Source organism: Carlito syrichta, unplaced genomic scaffold (genome assembly GCF_000164805.1).
Source record: "Carlito syrichta isolate Samal-C Ts95f unplaced genomic scaffold, Tarsius_syrichta-2.0.1 Scaffold309009, whole genome shotgun sequence".
Classification (NCBI taxonomy): domain Eukaryota; kingdom Metazoa; phylum Chordata; class Mammalia; order Primates; family Tarsiidae; genus Carlito; species Carlito syrichta.
In genome coordinates, this window is record NW_007253105.1 from 368,829 (window position 1) to 389,322 (window position 20,494).

The 20,494-nt window shown below is 43.0% G+C and overlaps 1 protein-coding gene across 5 annotated transcripts in view; it reads left to right on the forward strand.

Moving 5' to 3' along the window:
* The window catches only part of LOC103268987 (receptor-type tyrosine-protein phosphatase T), a 197,405-nt gene that overhangs the window by 104,639 nt on the left and 72,272 nt on the right, over positions 1–20,494 (forward strand). For 4 of the 5 annotated variants that reach the window (XM_008066570.2, XM_008066573.2, XM_008066572.2 and 1 more), the window contains one exon: positions 5,737–5,927. In XM_008066570.2, the coding sequence (XP_008064761.1) occupies positions 5,737–5,927 (191 nt within the window). The remainder of the gene's footprint in view (positions 1–5,736; positions 5,928–20,494) is intronic. The other variant, XM_021716841.1, reaches the window with a different exon arrangement.

A 20,494-nucleotide genomic window follows, 5' to 3' on the forward strand; every position in this document is an offset into this window, starting at 1 on the left:
AAGGAAGATGTCTTGTTCAAAGCTGTGTAAAAAGAAAGGAGCATTAGAAAACTGATAGAATAGTCTTGTCATGAGGATCTGAACCAGGGCCATAGAAGCGGGAATGGTATGAAATAGATGGGTTTGGAGTATGTCATGAAGGAATGCAGAGAGAAGCCTTAAAAGTTTCCCCAGGTGTCCTCTCCAGTTTATGAATTCTGATGTGCCCAATAAGATATGATGTAAAATATCATCAGATTAACTACTGGATGCCAGGCACTGGGCACTTAGTGTGTACTAGCTTTTTGAATCCTCACAACACTTATTTTCTCGTATTTTAGATGCAGAAACTGAGACTCAGAAAGATGTGTTACTTGGTCAACATCGCAGAGTCTATAACTCGTTAGTTCATGATTCAAACCTCATTCTGTCTGATTCTGAGATTTCCAGACTCTCAACGTTCCTTAGGGTGCAGATTGAGTTCCTCTTGTGGGACATGGATAGGCCATTTCTTAAATAGTTATATAAACATTTTAGTGGGTACTAAAACAAAACTAACATACCACAGCCATGATTTTATGTTTCATTACCTTTCATAATGTAAAAATAAATAAATAAATAAAGTTGAAGCAATGTTCCTCTGAGTATATTCCCAGAAGAGGGATTGCTGGATGAGATACCACCTAACTCCAGTAAGGATGGTCATTATTAATAAGTAAAAAACAACAGATGCTGGTGTGGGTGCAGAGAAAAGGAAACACTTCTACACTGTTGGTGGGAATGCAAGCTGGTTCAACCTCTATGGAAAGCAGTGTGGTGATTCCTGAAAAAAAAATCGACCTTCCCTATTATCTAAGGAAAATTTTGAATGTATAACTGTGTAGAGCTACGCTGTTCAATATAGTAGCCACTGGCCACCTGTGGCTATTTAAATTTAAATTAGCTGAAATTAAATTAAAGTAAAAATTTTCAGTTCCACTCGGCACTAAGTACTTCAAGTGCTCAACAGCCACCATATTGAACAGTACAAATATAGGACATTTGTGTTATTGTGTAAAGTTCTGTTGGACAGTGCTGGGCTAAAGCTGCCTCACCCTAGATCGATGTCTTTTTATTTAGAGTTCACTCAAGCTTTAAATTACCTCTCTTTAAGACTTTATCTGGCTCTAGATAAGTCTATGTGCGCCTGCGTTGTTCAATACAGTGGTCACCGGTGCTTACTGAGCCCAGGAAATGCAACTAGTCTGAATTGAAAAACTCTATAAAATCAACCATACCACCCTGAATTCACTCAATCTCATCTGAAATACTCTATAAGTGTAAAATACACATTGAACTATAAGGCCCCTGTATAAATAAAGAATGTAAAATATAGCATTAATAATTTTTATACTGATAATGTGTTGAAATATTATTTTGGATAGATTGGATTTATTGGTTAAATAAAATGTTTTATTGAAATTACTTTTACATATTCTTTTTTTTTTTAGCTTATTTAATGTTGCCACAAGAACATTTTAAATTGCATGCATCGTTTGCAATATATTTCTGCCAACCAATGACTCTGAAACTCTCACCTTTTCTTTGTCTTTTTCTCTGTATCTGCACTGCCCAATACACAGAAGCCACATGTGGATGTTTCCATTTAAATTAATTTAAATTAAGCAAAATCTAAAATCCAGTACCTCAGTCTCATTAGCCACATTTCAGATGCTCAGTAGCCACATGTGGTTAGTGGCTACAGATTACAGGGTGCAGACGTAGAACGTTCCCATTGTTGCAGAAAGTTCTGTTGGACAGCACTGATATATGACTTGTAGATGGTGCATGGAAGAGCCACACAGGTGGATCGTGACTGCCTAACACTCGGAGAATGTTTCCAGTACCTCACATTCTCCTTCCGTCTCCCCGGTGCCTATGCCTTCCTACTCTGGTTAGACTTGTTTATGCACACCTTATCTTTTCTTCTCTCCTCCTTCAAGGGCTGTAGCATGCTTATCTCTCCCTGAACACACCTTCCACCCACCTCCTGTATGTACACGGTGTCTAACTTGGTGTTTTGTACAATATAAGTTCTCAATAAATATTTGTTAACCAGTTGGAGTGGCAATTCCTAAAAATTGATTGGAAATATGTGGCCAAAGATAGAGGAGGATATATATGGGTAACCCAGGGTGTGGGGGTAGGATCCTAAGGAAGAAGAGGAGCTGGGAGAGGGATAGCAAACAGGAAATCAGAGGAACAGTGGTATCCCTAAATCTCATACACATTACCAAATCCCTCTGCCCACCCCACAGGCTCCTTGCAGGCAGTTACAGATTGCAGGGGAATAGACTGGATAAGGCAACAGCTATATAAAAAGTGTGAAAGAAATCCAAAATATTATTATGTGATAAGTAAACATGCAAGACCCATAGATGAGGAGTTGAAATGGCATGAAAATTAAGGGTCTGGTGAGGAGAAAAATTGAAAAATGTTCTGTACCCGGGCCAGCTGGTGTGAGTTACATTTTATGAGCAGCATGTGAATTCCAGCGCCCTTGTTGAATTAGCAGTAGAATCGCACATTAGTTTTAAGGCTCCCTCTTGAATAGGAACATCACAACGTTTTTTAATTGGAGCTGATAAAAACGTAGCATTACTTGTAGGTTTCTGAGAGAAGTGAGTTGTGAAATTGGGTTTTCATTAAACCTAATGATGGAAAATTAAGTATAGTGCATCTGGTGAAATGGGGTGTGATAGAAGGCATCACTTCTGCATTATCAGAGGTTAATAAGGGAATAGGTGAGGTAAGATACATTGGAAAGGGGAGTCCAACCAGTTGAATTAATAAACCTTGAAAATCCCTTGGTTATGAGTCTTCATAGCATCATTAGCACTGGCATTGAGATTATTACAAATGTTGTGGCAATACAAGTTGTTAAATTTCAAATGCTTTATTTTCCATTCCAGTGTTGGTTTTGCTGACACCGAGTTTACAGTCTGTCTAGCAATGTGTTTAGGGAAAATATCCATATTGGTAGCTATTTGGTTTGGAAACACTTGGCATCTCACAAAAATTGCCAGGTGCTCGTTCCTAGGAAGCCTATCTTTGCCAGGCAGTTGGTCTCTCATACAGCCCCTGCCCTATGTCCTTTGGGAGACTGTGGTCTCTGATGACATCTGTCCCCACGTGTGATGGTGACTTAGTTGGGAAACACTTGCAAGGGTTCAGGCATTTACTTGGCTCATTCTCTCTTAGGAATCATGAAGTATGGCATACAGAGAATCAAGCTTGAGTACTCCCTTCCTCTCTACGCCCACCCCCACCACACACAAGAGTGAGATCCACTGGAAGGGTGCCTCACATCTGTGACAGCTGAGTCACCTACAAGACATAGCATGCATCACTGAAGAAAGGGATTCCCCTTAAAAACCCTCAACAGCTTCATACTGGCTCCAAGAGTCCTAGGCATTCACAGCCTTTCTGGATCTGCCTTGCATCATCTTTTAGGATGTTGCCCATGACATTTCTACCCATAGCTTTTACTCCTTGTCAGCCTCTTTGCTCTGACCTAAATGTGTTTTCACCTCTCAGGCTCTTTTCTTTTTCTTCAGATGGTTGGTCTTGTCTGTTTTTCCTATCAAACCCTCAGGTACTAAGAATGGAATCTGTATTTCTCTCTACATTTCCATTGCCTACCAGAGTTTTTGGCACAGAATGGGTTTCAGTAAATCTAACTCCTGAAACCAAGAGAATGGCAGGGAAAGGAATCAAGCCCCACATTTGCTAAGGACTACATTTAAGCAATGCCAATGAAGGTGTATCTGCCTGTTACCTAAAATCCCAGAGGAAAAGTAAGCAGTACTTCTCTTATGTGTAGTCAAGATAGTTTTGTTAGTATCTTGCCTAGGCCCTTCTTCCTTGTGCATAAGTCTATGTCTTTGAGATCTTTCTGTTGGCAATTCTAGAGTGATTGGGCTGGTCCCAAAGAGTCCAGTGCCTGCTACCTTGGTGATGTTCTTCTACCACATTGAAGCAAGAATTTGTAGAGACCACACCTGTATATACAATGCCTCAATTTCAGACTAGTCAAATGAGTAGCCCTTACTTCTTTGGAGGAGCTAATAAGTGCGGGGGTAGGATGGATGGAAAGTGAGAAATATAAACCCCACTTCACCCACAGACATAGGTGAAAGCATTAGGGTGACCAACCACCTCCATTTGCCCATAACTAAGGGGGTTCCCAGGATGCTGGACTTTCAGTGTTAAAACCAGAAAAGTGTCAGAAAAACTGGGACAAGTTGGTCACCTAGAAAGCATGCAGGCCAGATGGTCCCTTCCACTATCCTTTCCTTGCCAGGAACAGACTTGCTGATACTGTCACAGAGAAGTAGAGTATACGCTCACACGTAGAATCCATGTCTAATGGATTGTTGTGACATGACAGGCAAACAAGCTGAAGGGAATATGGATTTTGAAAAGGCAAGTTGTGGAAAATCAAGAATATAAGCTAAACCTCCCAGGGAACGAGTATGGCATAGGTCAAGTGAGTCTCTGCCCTGCTGCTTTGCAGTGTCTGAAAACACCTGGGGTAGACACATCAACTTTCACCCATCTGACAGTTCTCATCTTGTGCATGCCACAAACAAGATGGTTCAGGGCACAGACTGCCCATGTCTTTAGGGGGAGGTTAGGGAGACAAGCAAGCCTAGATGGTTCTGGGGAAGAGAAACTGACCCTGAAAGACTAATAATATATGCCTGGCAGGGAGGTTGCAGGACAAGACTTTGGTTTTACTAGTCCAAGAGGGACAGAAGAATTCAAACCCAATCTGAGCAGGCATATGTTTCCAGGGTGGCCAAACTAACAGAAGACAATTAAGACAACTCATTGGGTGCAAAGATTCTTATCAGGATAGAATGTAGATCTTATATCAAGCAGGAATTTTTGTGAAGGAGATAGTGCATAGGATCCAGGTCTGGGGGACGTAACTGGCAGGACTGAACGACAAGGTTCAGGCCTCCCTACCTACAACATGGGTTCAACATGCTACTGGATCAGTAGTATTAAGTGGAGAGAAAACTATATGATAGAAGAAGGTGGTCACTGTTGCAGAGGAAATAGCTGAAGAGAGCAGCTGGAAGGGTCAGGGGCCCTGCTAGCTGCTGGGGTCCAGGACTGGCTCCAGTTCCTTCTAGTGTACAACCCAAAAGAAAGAAACTAATAGAGAAAGCAGGTCACAGGGATGCAGCTCAATGGGCCAGAAGCAGACACCAGAAGCAGATTGTGGCTCCGATCTCTGGGCACCTGAGGCTGTCCTCACCTACAGACAGGCATCAGAGACTATTTCTAGCCACCCTGCTTCCTAAATGGGGTGGGGGTGGAGTGTCCCAATATGTAGCCTGTCTGGGTTCTCAGTGGTTCTGGGATTGGCCAGAATTGGCCAAGATTGCCATGACAAGCCTGGAGGAAGGACTTGGACAAGCAAGGGATGACAAGCAATCTGGAACTTTGTCTATATCAATATGCGCCCTTGAAATTGCAATGAACTGAGATTATTGTGTTCGTTGGTTTCTTTGTTATTTTGATAGTTAAATCTACTAACACAGCCATGCCAGGGAAGCAGTGTGTCACTAGTCTTTCTGCAGTTTGCTGGTCAACCGAGTCCCAAAAGTTGGTTCCCTCTGCCCTCCTGAGACCAAGTCAGGGGAGGCAGGGAGGACTAGGACAAAGCTCTGGTAAGTAATGATCTCTTGTGCTTCCTTCTCTCTGAAGCAGATGGCAGCCGTGGGGAGCTCTCCCAGCCTACCCTCACAATCCAGACTCACCCATACCGGACCTGCGACCCTGTGGAGATGAGCTACCCCCGAGACCAGTTCCAGCCTGCCATCAGGGTGGCTGACTTGTTGCAGCACATCACCCAGATGAAGAGAGGCCAGGGCTACGGATTCAAGGAGGAATATGAGGTAAGAGACCTGCCAGTGGGAACCTTCCTGGTAGACTCACCGGCTTATTTGAGTGCTAAAGCCTTACTACTAAAAGCATGGCCTCCTGACCCGCAGCATCTCAGGCCTTGCCCAGCGCTACTGAATCAGAACCTGCATTTTAACCAGAATCTTTGGTGATTTGCATACATATTGAGGGGCTCCATGTTAAATGATTCTAAGACCCCCTTTCCCCCCTCTTACTCCTTCCTCCCCCTCTTATAATAAGTTATCTCCAAACTTTCTACACTTTAGAGTGACACCTTCCTTCAATATGAAGGTAGAATGACTCAGGCCCCCATTCCACATACTGTAGAAAAGCCAGCCCATCACCTCTGCCAATGATTTCTGTCAAGCTGCTTGCTTCTAGTCACTTCTTGCCCCATATTCAAACTTTTGTGGTATGCTCACCATGCACCCAGAGGCAGTGCTTCATCCCAGATGACTACTGTCCCCTCTCTGCACCTTCTCCTCACCCTGGTATTGGGCATCCCTTTCCTTCCTCCCAAAGCATCTCTAACACAAAGGCTCTGTAGATCTTGGTTGTTACTGAGGTTTGAGGAATAACAGAGGAGGCTTGCAAAAAAAATATAGGAAGTATCTCAATACATCACTGTTGTTCTTTTTTTTTTTGAGTTGGAGTCTCACTCTGTCACCCAGACTGGAGTGCAGTGGCCACTCCGAACAACTGCAGCCTCGACCTGCTGGGCTCCGGCGATCCTTCTGCCTCAGCCTTCCAAGTAGCTGGAAATACAGGCGCAAGCTACCACGCCCAGCTAATTATTATTATTATTTTTATTTATTGTGGAGATGAGGTCTCGCCAAGTTGCTCAGACAGGTCTCGAACCTGCGGGCTCAGGCAGTCCACTCACCTCAACCTCCCAAAGTGCGGAATTACAAGCTGTTGTTCTTTTTTTTTTTGAGTTGGAGTCTCACTGTCGCCCAGACTGGAGGGCAGTGGCACGCTCACGGCCGCCGCAGCCTCGACCTGCTGGGCTCCGGCAATCCTTCCGCCTCAGCCTTCCAAGTAACTGGAACTACAGTAGCACGCTGCCACGCCCGGCTAATTTTTGATTTATTGTAGAGATGATGTCTCGCCAAGTTGCCCAGGCGGGTCTCGAAGGGCTCAGGCTATCCACTCTCCTCAGCCTCCCAAAGGCGCAGGATTATAGGCTGAGCCACCGAGCCCAGCTTAAAAGATTCTTAACCATCCACATTGCTGGTAAACTCTTCTAAATTTCTGGTCTCTCAGTAGGTTTCTGCCCATTCCCTTCTTGTTTTTTTTTTTTTTTAGTGTCCTCAAAACTTCCTCCTCCCACTCACCCCTCAGCGCCCAAGAAAAGAATGCCACATTCTTCCTTTCTTTATTATGTAGAACAATTTAACTTTCTTTGTCTCACTCCTTTTGTTTCAAATCTTGCCCATCAAGCTCACCTTTTACACACTAAAAGTAAAATGAAATAGAAGGAAAATGCATTAAGATATTTTCCTGAGCCTAATGCAACTCACTCCTCAGGGTAATTCTGCAACTCTCCAGATGAAGGCTGAATCCTGCTGCAGCCAGCTTTAAAAACAAGCATTTCTTTCCTCACTTTTCGTTTTGTCTCTCTCACCCTCTCCTCCTTCCTTCCCAAAATATCTTTTGAGCATCTTCTGTGTGCCACGCGCTGAGTTATATGCACTCATTTTTTGTTGTTTGTTTCTTTTTTTTCCTCCACATGCAGCGTGTGCCCCAGATATGCTCAATTCGGTTTCACTGTGTGCAGTGAAAACTCATTGGCTCAGACGCCACACATTTGGAATTCTTGATAATGCAGACTAAGTTTATCCCTCAGACTGTCTTCTGAGAAAGAGCTTACAAAGCAATATTTCAGAAGTCGTATGAGGTCATGAAATTGTGCTAAACTTGGGGTCCAGACAGCTGGATGCCAATTCAGTAAACTGTGTGATCTTAGCAGATCATTTTGTTATCTGAGTTTTAAAATTCATTATTAGTTGAATGAAGAGTTTGGATAAGGTGATTTCTAAGGATCTGTCTGGCCCCAAAACGTTATGAGAGTATAAAACATAGTGACAAGGGGCATGTTTGACATATTTATGAGAATAAAAACATTTATGTCAATGGATGTAATTACCAGCTTGAGAGAACTAGCAGTTAATTTCAAAAATGGTCTAAATAAAATAGCATTCTTCATATGCTCAGTCTACGGATTTTGGAAGAATATTGGAATCAGAGTTGAAGAAAATGAGCTCATCACCTCCCAACCCTGAATCTCATTTTCTAGGGGATTGAGTGGTCCTAGCCCTGGGGCTCAGGGTGCCCATAAACATGTTTGTACTCATGTGTGCAGATCTGTTTGCTGAGCAAATGTCAGGAAGGGTATGTTGTTTGTAAAAGCATATTCAATATCAGGGTGATTTAATAAGCCATTAATCATCATTTGTTTAAAAGGTTTTTTTTTTCGATTTCAGTGCTTTTATTTATTTTTACTATTATTTTAAAGTTGTGGGGTATAAGTCAGGACGGGGTTCATAAGTGGTTTAGGTACAGGTGAAGTTTGGGGTCTCCCATTGGACCTCACTTCGCCTGGATTAGGGTGCCCCCTTCCCATTATGGGAGATATGTGGCTTATCAGAAAGGGGACAAGAAGCCAAAGGTTGAGAAACATATATTCTAAGAACAAAAATTCAAAGACATAAATATAAATGCATTTGACTACTTTGTTGCATTTTCTCCCAAATTGTTATTTCTTTTAAAAGCATTCATCCCTGTGTGGTGAATTGCTTTTTAAAATTTTTTTTCTTTATAGCTTTTTGCATTTTCCAAACTTTCTAGCATAGAATGCCTTTTTAATGAGAGAGCAAACAATACATATTATCCCATCATTTGAACCTCAACCAGAAATATTTCTAACCAGGCTAACCTTGCCCTCAATTAGTTCAGATTCTATTAATCAGTAAGCAAGAAGGCTTAGCTTCTAGCTAACATCAATTTCTGATTAGCCGAGGGTTAATTAAAAATGTTACTTAATGAAAGTCTTTCCACCATGTGCTAGTTCATTTTCCTAGAATATGTAATGGATATTGCTTTGATCATTAAGGATCCTGCGATATCTAGAACCTTCTTCCTGAGCATAAGAGTCACAGATCTGCTTAAAGACTCGGTGCAGACAAGACTCCTGAACCTCCAGTCACACTCTCATTCCAACCTTCTCTGTGCAGTTTGTTGCCTGCCACTTCCCTGTCCTGTCAGTTTTTTCATACAAATGAGTGGGTTTGACAAGTTGACATCTAAGGGACCTCTCAGCTATACAAGCTGTGTCTTCTAAAATTCACACTCAGTTGTACAATCACATAAATTTGGTCAGTAAACATTTACTCGGTATTTACATTGCCAAAAACTATTCTAGATATTTGGGATACAACAGTGAACAAAACAAAGATTCATGCCCTTGTGAAGCTTGTATTCTAACAGGGGAAATAGGAAATAAACATAGGCTTAAAATAAGCAAATTATATAATGTAGTAGGTTAGACCATGAAAAATACTGTTTGCTGTATTACAAACTACCCCAAATCTTTTTTTTTCATATGTTTTAAATTATGTCATCTGCCTTTTCCTTATTTTTTTTTTTTAAATTTTAAAGTTGTGGGGTACAATTCAGGTATATAAGTGGTCATCGTACAGATAAAGTTTGGGACTACCCCAAATCTTAACAACACAAAACAACCAATTTCTTGCACTTACTGACTCTGTGGATCAGGAATTTGGATGAAACACAACAGGGGCAATCTATCTTTTCTCCATGGTGTTCAAAGCCTCCACTGGGAAGGTTCCAAGATGGAGGCTGAAATCATCTGAAAGTATCTTCACTCACATGTCTAGTGATTGATGCAGGCTGTCAGCTGGGACCTCAGCAGGGATTGTCCACTGGAACACCTACACATGGCCTCTTCAGGTAGCCTGGGTTTCCTGACAGCATGGTAGCCTTCCGTAGTAGGATTTTTTACATGGTGCCTCAGAGGTCCAAAGGTGAGCTTCCCAGCTAGCAAGGTGAGAATTGCATCACCTTTGTGGCCTAGACTTGGACATCATACCGTATTATTTCTATCACTTTCTGTTGGTTATAAGCAAGTAAAAACTGCCCACATTCTAAGAGAGGTAAATTAGACTCCATCCCTTGATGAGGAGGAGGGGCAGTTACCAGATTTTAGAAGAGCATGCAGAACAAGAAGTATTGGAAAATACTATCTTTGGATAATACAATCTGCCACAAGTACCAAGGAAAAAGAAAGAATGGAGCAAGAAAGGGAGATGTTTTCCAGGGACATAGATGGAGGAGTTTCCCAGATTAAATAGGATAAAAGGGTAATCATTAATTAGATGATGAAATTTGAATATAGACGTGGTGAAAGATATGTGAAGGAAGAGTGTTCCAGATCCAGGGAGTAAGACATCTGGCATGTATAAGCAGGAGGAAAGAGGCCGAGGTGGCAGAAGTAGAATGAGCAAGGGGTAAAAAGTAATAGGAGATTAGGTTGGAGAAATAAAGAAGGACCTGACCATACAGTGCATTATAAGACACTATAAGGACTTTGGCTTATGACCTTAGTTTATTTTGAAAGATTTGTGTTAGCTTCTGTGTTGAGAATGGGACATAGGGAAGCAAGAGTGAAAGCAAGATCAGTTAAGAGGCCATTGCAGTAACCTGGGTGACAGATAAGGGTGACTCGGTGCAGCAGAGGAGGTAGCCAGAGTGGTAGGATTCCGAATATATTTTTCAAATAGAGCCAAGAGGATTTCCTAACCCATGGCATGTGAGAGAAATAGAGGAATTAAGGGTGACTCCAAAGCTGGTATCTGAGCCACTGGAAGGATGGAGCTGCCACCGGTGGAGATGGGGAAGCTTCAGCTATAGCAGAGATGGAGCAATCAGTCAGGTTAACAAAGTTGAACTGGGTTAGCAATGTCTGTTAGACATTTTAGTGTCTCTAGATGGCAAGAAGACTGTTAGATCTATTAATCTGAAATTTGGGAAAGAAGCCTGGGCTGGTGAGGAACATTTGGGAGTCACTGGCCTATAGATGATACTAAAGCTACAAGACTGGGTGAAGGTACCAAGCAAGTGAGTAGAGACAAAGACAAGGATCCAGGACTGCGCCTTTCAGAATTTCAACTTTAAGATGTAGGAGCACTTTCCATGGGACAGGCATTGTCCTAGGCTCTGGGAACCAAGGAGATGAAATAGATGGAGCCCTTGCCTTCTGAAGAACTTAGAGCCTATTCTTAGAGACAGGGATATAAATTGGTCATTTCATTATTTTGGCAAAATGCCAGAGCTATGGAAATAGGGGGTGAAGGTAACAGGGAGGAGGCATTAACTCAGCCTAAAGGCAAGTAGCCTGTAGCTCTATGGATGACTTAAAGCCTAAACCAATGCTTGAGAAACAGAAATAACCAAATGAAAAAGGGGAAGGGCTTTCCAGGCAAAGGGGCTAGAACAAGCTATGGGATGGGAGTGTGCAGGGCAGGTTGAGTTAGAGAAACCAGAAGCAGTTTAATACATACATTATGAGAGGAGGCATGGAGGGAGGTGAGGCTGAAATTGTCAGCAGAGGCCAGCATAGGAGGAGGTGAGGATTTATCCAGCTAAAGAGCCTGGACTGTAAACCAGGGGCCATGGGAGCCAAGGAAGGGAGGAAGAATTTTTTTAAGTAGATTTAAATTTTAGATCTGATAGAGATCAGAGCAGAAACACCAGAGGCAAGTAGGCGGCTAGGACAGTAATTCAAGGAAAAGATAGGACTGCCCAAACCAGTAGACTGGGCTCAGAGCCCAGACAAGCCTACATACTTTCACCACATGTAGAGCCATAAAATCAACTTGTTCTCTTTGGCATGAAAACTTGAGTCTCTCAATATATATTTTAAGTTCAGTTATTTGAACTTGTATGAATTTGCATTATTGTATGAATTTTCTTGATTTGAGAGTCAAAATGCCTGGATTCCAGTCTTGTCACATTCATTAGATATTTGGGTGATCTAAGGCATGTTGCTTCCCCAGTCTGGGCCTCATTTCCATACTAATACAGTGAGAAGGGAGGAGTTCTTCAAAGTGATCCAGAAAGCCCTTCTGCAATCCATATTCTAGGAGTCTAAATAGAAACTGATTGGCCGGACCAGCGTGGCCTCCCTCCCACTAATAGTCGACCGCACTCTCTGGAACTACCACCCCGTGGTTATGTGTCAAGTTCTAGCAATCATGTCTGGACAGGGGCCTTGGGCTCCTGAGACCTCAAGGAGCCCTAAGGCAAATTAATTTCACCTGTCATACTGATCTGGGTCCCAGTCAGAGGTTCTCAATCTTGACCGCACATTAGAATTACCTGGGGAAGTTATGAAAACACCAATGCCCAGGCCATGTTTCAGATCAATTAAATTAGAATCACTGGGGATGGCACCCATGGATCAGTATTTTCTAAGTTCTCCAGTTAATGGCAATATGCTTATCAAGTTGAGAGCTACCCATGGAGTCTCCAGCATGTGTCCTGCTTGTTCTGACAGATCCACTACCTTACCTGCTCTGCCTGCTGATCATCAGGTCTACCCCTGCTGATGGAACTCAGCCACACTGAAGTCTAGGGGCACGTGATGGTGAACTTCAGAGTCCTCCCTCCTCCCATCACAGAATTGGGAGCCCAAATTCTCCTACTTTCCCCCATTGTAAATTAAAAGCCTAAGCATACCAGCAAATGTGAAAGATGTGGTCTGAGAGAGCGGGGTTGTCTGTGTGCCCTGTAACTCTAGCCATGGTGGTCAGAAAAGTAACGGGTTTGGGTAAGATGAGGGAGAACAGGAAGAGATGACTTTATGATGGAGAGAAGGCAGCAAAGCATGTTCATCCCAGTCCAATCCAGACAGCCTGTCATTGTAATGAATGGAACAGGCCCAGTAGGGCGACCAGAAGGTATCTGGCTATTACAACTCCATTAAGACTATTTAAGGCAACAGGGAACAGATGTGAGGAATGTGATGCTGCCTAATGAAAAAGAAACATTTGTTCATTTTCCATCTCTGGACGGACACGCCATATGTGTGGCTTTTGTGGGGAGAGGGCTGTGTGGCCATCTTCCACCTGGAGTGGTGGCAGGCAGGCAGCCTCTGAGTGGGGCACAGCCCTGGAGATGGAAGCTTCAGGTGCTTCCCCTTCTCTGCTCAGAAACACCTGACAGATTCCAAGTACACCTCTGCTCCTCCCACACCATTTTCTGTTTTCAGTTGGTAACAGAGTCACAGAACATCCTACTGTAGGTGACCCCAGAGAGGCTCTGGTCCTGCTCCTCAATTTACAGACAAGAGTGTTTGGGGGAGGGGTATGAGGAATTCGTGGCAGATGCCCAAATCATGAATGGGAAAAAATGGTTGTTCTTCGACTCTGGGAACACAAAATGACCCAAATAGGAAGACCTGGCCTCACCTGCTCATTTTATTCTGCCCATCCCACCCCTAGATTTAAAAAAAGAGAGAGAGAAATAGGTTTTTCCAGGGAATGACCAAAAGGCATCAGTAGCCCGTGTGGTTTCAGACTTGGGAATTTTTTCCAGCAAGAAATAGTTCCTATCAAAGAGACTGTTAACTCAGTCTTTTCCTTTTAACCTATTTATCGTTCCACTTATAATACTGTTAATAACACTGCAAACAGTATTTTTGGTGCTTAATACAGGAACCCTGACAACCAAGAGAACAGTTTTCAGGTGGTACTGTAGAAAACCCTCTTGACTGAGAGTGAAAACCTGGTTCTAAGGCTGCTCTGGGGGATTCTTGAGCAAAACTCTTTCCTCTTTGGAGCCCATTTTCATCTGTGAAATGGTTGATTACATGTTAGCGTGAAATTCTGAAGCCTGAGAGTATATGCTTCTATTTCATAGGCATTCATCTGGCCAGAAACACTGATTGAGTACCTACTGTGTATCTTACAAAGTTTTAGGCACTGGAGATAGAAAGGTAAATAAAGAAAATAAAGACCCTACTTTAAAGGAAGCTCATGGTCTTGCCACATTGTATAATTATGTAACAGAATTGTAGCTCAATTATTCAGAGACATGTGAGGAAGGCAATGCAGGGAGCAAAGGCAGGTTTGTGGTGGTGGTGGTGGTGTTGCCAAGATAAATCAGAAGCTTCACAAAAGATGAGATGCTTGAATTGAAGAAAAGTTGAAGACAGGTTGAGGAAAAGGACATGTGGAAGAGGGAGCTACGTGTGCAAAGCTGAAAGCATAAATGAGTTGAAATGCTCAGCCCATCTTTTAGAGGGGAAACAAAGATACCTGCCCATGAGAAGAGAAATAAAATGAAACTAGTTGGGAAGAGAAATAGGAATCTTATACTCCTTGCACAGTTTTCCTGAACAGAATTGACAAGGTTCGGTCATGGCCTCTGATAGTCTGCCTCTTGTCCCCAGCTGACTGCTGGTTTAGGGGAGAGCTGCTGGCCTGCAGATAGCCACCAGTAAACTCATGTATGGTGATGGAATCAACATGTGGGCATCTAGAAGTCTGTAGCCCAGAGTGAATACAGGAATCCCCAAGACAGTAGGCTCAGAGTTGGCAGGAGTAGAAATATCCTAGTATGAGCTCCCCATTAAGCTATAGACTTCTTGAAGGTAAGGAATTTGTCATTTAAAAGAGACTGTGTAGCTTTTAATTGAGCCTTTTAAAGGGTGCTTTGTGACTCTACATGCAGACATGCACTCAACTTCTCTGCCTTGATCAAAGCTCCTGTCACAGACAAATACCCCCATCTTGCTGCGATCTGATTTTCTACTTAGCTTCACCAGCAGATCTCATAAATTACTGTCTATTTAGTGACATGGTATGCAATAATATTTGCTCTCCTGATGCCACTCCAAGCAGACGTCATTAGTCATTCTCTCCTGCCTTCTCTGTCCACATTTATAATCCCCGAGGCATGTGCTTTTCAGCATGGAAGGTGACATTTGTTGAAAGCTTGGCCTCTGCCAAGGCCACCACTAACTCATACAACACCTTAGAGCGAAATAGCAAAAGGTGCACCTTTCTCAAGATATTTGACTGTCACCTTCCACAAAATGTCCATAATATATAGAGAAATCTACAGTGTCTGCCATAAGCATGGTGCTGTCTTATATGCGGTGCTTTTGTCTTGTTCACGACCTGCACAGCCATCTGTGGCACCCTTTGCCATCCATGGGCTGGCTGTGGACTTTAATTAATGTAAGAGTTAACGGAACTCATGGACCACAATTGAGACCAGACCTTAGTCTCTCAACGAATCGTGAAATTCTTTCCCACATCACAAATACTGTTCTTACCTATTTCTAGAGTGACCGATGTGCCCCGGTTTGCCTAGAATGGCCGAGTTTTAAAACTGAAAGTCTTGCACCCTGAGAACCCCTTTAATCTAAGACAAACCAAAATAGATGTTTCAGAGTCCTCATCTTTGCTCTTGTGACAATAAACTGAAGAGGGCTCACTATCATATCATTGGGAATGAGTGGGCCAAAAAGGCTCACTATCATATCATTGGGAATGAGTAGGATGGAAGAGCCTCTGAGCATCTACTACGTGCCAGGCACTGTGCCAGGTGCTATGGGCATTGTCTCAGGTAATCACTAACCACAAAACTCTGTGGGGTGTATTATATTTTTTCTCACTTTTTAAAATCAGTTTTTATTGTAATATAGCATACACATAGAAAACTACAAAAATTGTAAGTGTATAGCTCTATAAATTAAAACAAAGTAAATGCACCCATCTAATCACCATGCGGATCAATAATGTTTTTATTTTTTAAATTTGTATACTGTAAAATTTATTTTGGAGAAATGTATAGTTTTTTGAGTTTTAACCAAATGCACAGAGTTATATAAACACCTCCATGATCAGGATACATAAGCCAAAAATTTACCTTGTGTTGCCCTGTGTACTTACATCCTTCCCCAATCCTAACCCGGAGGGCATGTTATTGACTGTTTTCAGAAAAGTTGAAGCCGGGCTCGGTGGCTCAGCCTGTAATCCCGCGCCTTTGGGAGGCTGAGGTGAGCGGATTGCCTGAGCCCGCGGGTTCGAGACCCGCCTGGGCAGCGAGACCTCATCTCTACAATAAATCAAAAAATCAGCCGGGCGTGGTAGCACGCGCCTGTAATTCCGGCTACTCGGAAGGCTGAGGCGGAAGGATCGCCGGAGCCCAGCAGGTCGAGGCTGCGGTGGCCGGGAGCGGCCACTGCACTCCAGTCTGGGCGACAGAGTGAGACTCCAACTCAAAAAAAAAAATAAAAAAAAATAAAAAATAAAAAAAAAAGAAAAGTTGAGACTTGGAGAGTTGGAGTGGTGAAATGATTTACAGTAAAAATACTCCAACAGTCTAGTCTGCCTACCTTTGCAAAGCCTTGCCTTTTCTCTGACACATACTCAGTGAGTGTGCAAGAGGTATTTCTTGACAAGACAAATAAAGGAAAGACCCAGGTACATTGGCGCCTTCTTGGTGAAGACTCCTGGGAATCCTCCTTACAACCAGAGAGTACAGTGCTGGGCAGAGGTGTGGGATAATCCTGGCAGGCTGGAGTGATCATGGAGGAGGCAGGCCCTCAGCTGTGCCCTGGAGTGTCAGCCAGGAACTGCCTGATCAGCAGTCTCTGGGCCTGCTTTTGCTACACTCCAGGGCATATCATATCCAATTATCTCCAGGAATTCAGTCAAGCTGGGGGAGCAAAGGGGGGCATTACAGATGACAGAATCTGCTGAGGAAAGTGGAGTGAACAGGTAAACGAAATGCCTGGCATGCCTTCAGCCTTGGATGGGAAAGGTGCTGCTCTTGGAAGCTTTGTGTTATGACATCTCACTATTTTAGGCATAACTCAAAAAGGCTTAGGTGCAAAGAAGAGTGTCTAAAGAAGGATGGCAAGCTTCAGAAAGGAGCTTCAGTAGAACCAAGTCAACATGCAGAGGAAGGAATCAGCCACCCAGAATTCTCAGCTCTAGCAGGGAATTAAAGTACTAAGTGGGGAAACCAAGGTAGGTTGCACAATCCTGTGGAGTAAGTCAGCACAGCAGGGCATACAAAGCCTGTGGCTTGTTGTCACATGGCCTGAATGTCCCACTGGCTCAGCTCTGTGGCTCAGTTTTCCACAGGGAGAACCTGTGGCAAGAATCTAGGGCAAGCACTAGATGATAATTTTATTCTTGAATCTATGAAGCTTATCATTAAGGATGAAAGGAGGTGTCCATTGACAAGTGCTCTCTGCCATTTATCATATGCTGGCACTGACTCAGCCTCCTCCTCTTAGGCATTCCCAATGCATTATAATAAAACTCACATTCTTGACCATGGTCCAGAATTATAATAAAACTAACGTTCTTGACCTTGATTAAGCACCCCCAGCCCAATCCACATTACGTGACCTTTTCTGCTTCTTACTACTCTATCTGCTCTGGAAATCCTCCCTTCAAGTTCCAGAACACAACCAACTCATTCCATCCCAAGACCTCAAGCATTTGCCATTCCCGCAGCCTGGAACATTCTTTCCCAGCTCTTGCCATGTAGCTGGCACCTGCTTATCATTTCATTTTTAACATAAATGTATTGGCCAGACACCAGCAGGAACACACCTGGAGTTGAACAAGTTGAGGTTATTACTTGTTGCAGTGAGGTGAAAGCACCATTGGGGAACTGTGGGACATGTCAGGAAGATGTTAGAAAGGACTCATGGAATGTGGGTCGTGTTAGGCTTAGGGAAGCGAGGCTTTGTTCTGGGTTGGACACTATCAGGAAGTGGCATGATTGAGTATCCTAATAAGTCTTAACTATAAGAAAGGATGATTAAATAGAGGCCAGAATTGTGATGACCCAAGAAGCCATAGGCATTCATACTAGCCGGAATGGAAGGATGTTTGGTAATTTTTTTGTCTTGGACAATGTTCGTATTGTCATCTGTGTTTACATATAACTTGCCTTTGTCTTGTTTCCACATGATCAGAGCAGCCTTGTCTGGTGTTGGTGTTCTAAGAAATTGTATGTCTTCAGCAGGAGATCACCATGGCCCAGCTGTGAGTGCCAGTTCAGCTCCTGGAAGTCAGGAGCTGCTTTTCTCCCTCTCAGATCTCACCTTGTTAGAGTCCTGCCCACACCACCCTATCTAGAATAGTCCCTTGTTCTGGTCACTGTCTTTCCCAGCACCTAGCATCCAGATGGTCATTGTAGAAGGGAGGAAGCGAGGGAGGGAGGAGAGACAGACTTAAACAGTATGTATTCTTGGGCAAGTCATTTCCTGTCTCAGGACCTCACTTTGCTGATCTATAAAATGAATCGATAATTTTCTCAAAAGATTCTTCCAAATCTGACTTTTGAGAATTCTATAAATACCATAGCTCAGCACTCCAGGGACAAGGACATCCCCAAATACATCTTTGGAACTAAAAAAATGACTGCCTGGGAAAAGCAACACTGTCGAAGAGTAGGAAACATTTCCACACACAGAGAGGAATGTAAAAATAGAGCTCAGCACTCTAAAGAGAAGAAAATGAGAAAAAGGAAAGTGGAGATTGATAATGGATGAATATAATGAGATGGCAATTTTGGTTTCAAAAGAATGTGATTAGCGTCTAATGACTGCCACCATTCCCTGGTCAATCTGCTGTAACTAGCCACTAATGCAAAAATAATGCCCCTCGGCTCACTCACTTTGAAGATGGAGATGTCTCCCTTTCATATTTTTTCTCCCTCCTATTTTTTTTCCTCCAAGAGATTATCCCCTATTAGATTACAACTCCCAAAAAAGGGAAATGGATGTGTGATCAAAGTCTGCCAATTAGGGGGTCATTACTGCTCCCCCTGGGTGGCTCTATTAGGCATGCCTCCTCTGCCTTTATCAATATGATCACAACCCACAACCCACTTGGTCTCCTTCAGCCTCCTCTAGGGGGAGGCAGAGGCTCCTGGGGCTATGGCAGGGCCTGTATGGTTCCCACAGAGAAGTGCCACTCACTTATCACAACTGTTTTCTTTGGTTTAGGATTGTCAAGGGATAGCTGTGTGCTAGGGTGCATCCTGGAGGGCATGGCCTTGATGGTGAGAGGACCCCCAAACTGTGCCACTTAAGGGCTTTGGGAGTGGACAGCAAAGACCTGCATCAAATCTCTGCAGGTCACAGAGATTTGTCACAGTACGGAGAGAGGGCTCACACCTACTCTGTGGGGTCCCATGAGGAGGGGATGGGCAAGTACAAGGAGGCAGGGTAAAGGAAAAACTGCCAAAGGTGAAGCAGAAAGCTTCCAGAGGTAGTGGACTATCTGTCACTGAGGGTGTCCAAGTGATAGGTGCTGTAGATCTGCTTATCAGCTGCTTGAAAGACCATTGTGGACAGGAACACAACTAGACAATTTTCAAAGTCAATTATACCTCTGAGATTCCAGGCTCTTTGCCTTCTGAATGCAACAGAAGCCACCTTATTTACTAATTATTTCACTCATTCATTCATTCCATGAGGTCCTTCGAGCACATGTGAAGTATAGAGCCAGCATCGGGTTCTGAAGATAAAGTCATGAATAAGGCGTTACTCTTTCCCTGGAGGACCCTGTGGCCAAAGTTGGGGAAACAGAGTGAAATGATCAGATGTAAAGAAAACCATCTGGGTTTCTGTTTGTTTATTATTGGTGTAAAGAAATGCGATTGTCTTTTGCACATTTAATTTATATCCTGAGACTTTGCCAAAGTCCTTTATCAGTGTAAGGAGGTTTTTGACAGATTCTCTTGGGTTTTCAAGGTATACGATCATGTCATCTACAAAGAGAGATAACTTGACTTCCTCTTTTCCTATTTGGATACCCCTGATTGCCTTCTCTTCTCTGATTGCTCTAGCCAAGACTTCCAATACTATATTGAACAGGAGGGGTGAGAGTGGGCATCCTTGTCTAGTTCCATTTTTCAGGGGAAATGGTTCCAATTTTTGTCCATTTAGGAGTATGCTGGCTGTGGGTTTCTCGTAGATGGCTTTTACTATTTTGAGGTATGTTCCATGATCTAGACGTTCGAGGATTTTTATCAAGAAGGGGTGCTGGATTTTATCAAAATCTTTTTCTGCATCTAATGATATAATCATGTGGGGTTTTTTTTGACATCTGTTGATGTATTTAATTACATTTATGGTTTTATGAATGTTGAACCAGGCTTGCATCCCAGGGATAAAGCCTACTTGGTCATGATGGATGATTTTTGAGATGTGTTGTTGAATCCAGTTCTCTAGGATCTTGTTGAGAATTTTAGCATCTATGTTCATCAAAGATATTGGCCTGTAGTTCTCTTTCTTTGTTGGGTCATTACCTGGCTTGGGTATCAATGTGATGTTGGCTTCGTAAAATGATTTGGGGAGAGTTCCATCTCTCTCAATCGCCTGGGATACCTTCAGTAGGACTGGTATCAGCTCCTCCTTAAATGTCTTGTAGAATTCTGCTAGAAAGTCATCTGGTCCAGGGCTTTTTTTTGTAGGTAGTTTTCTTATTACGTAGTCAATTTCCTT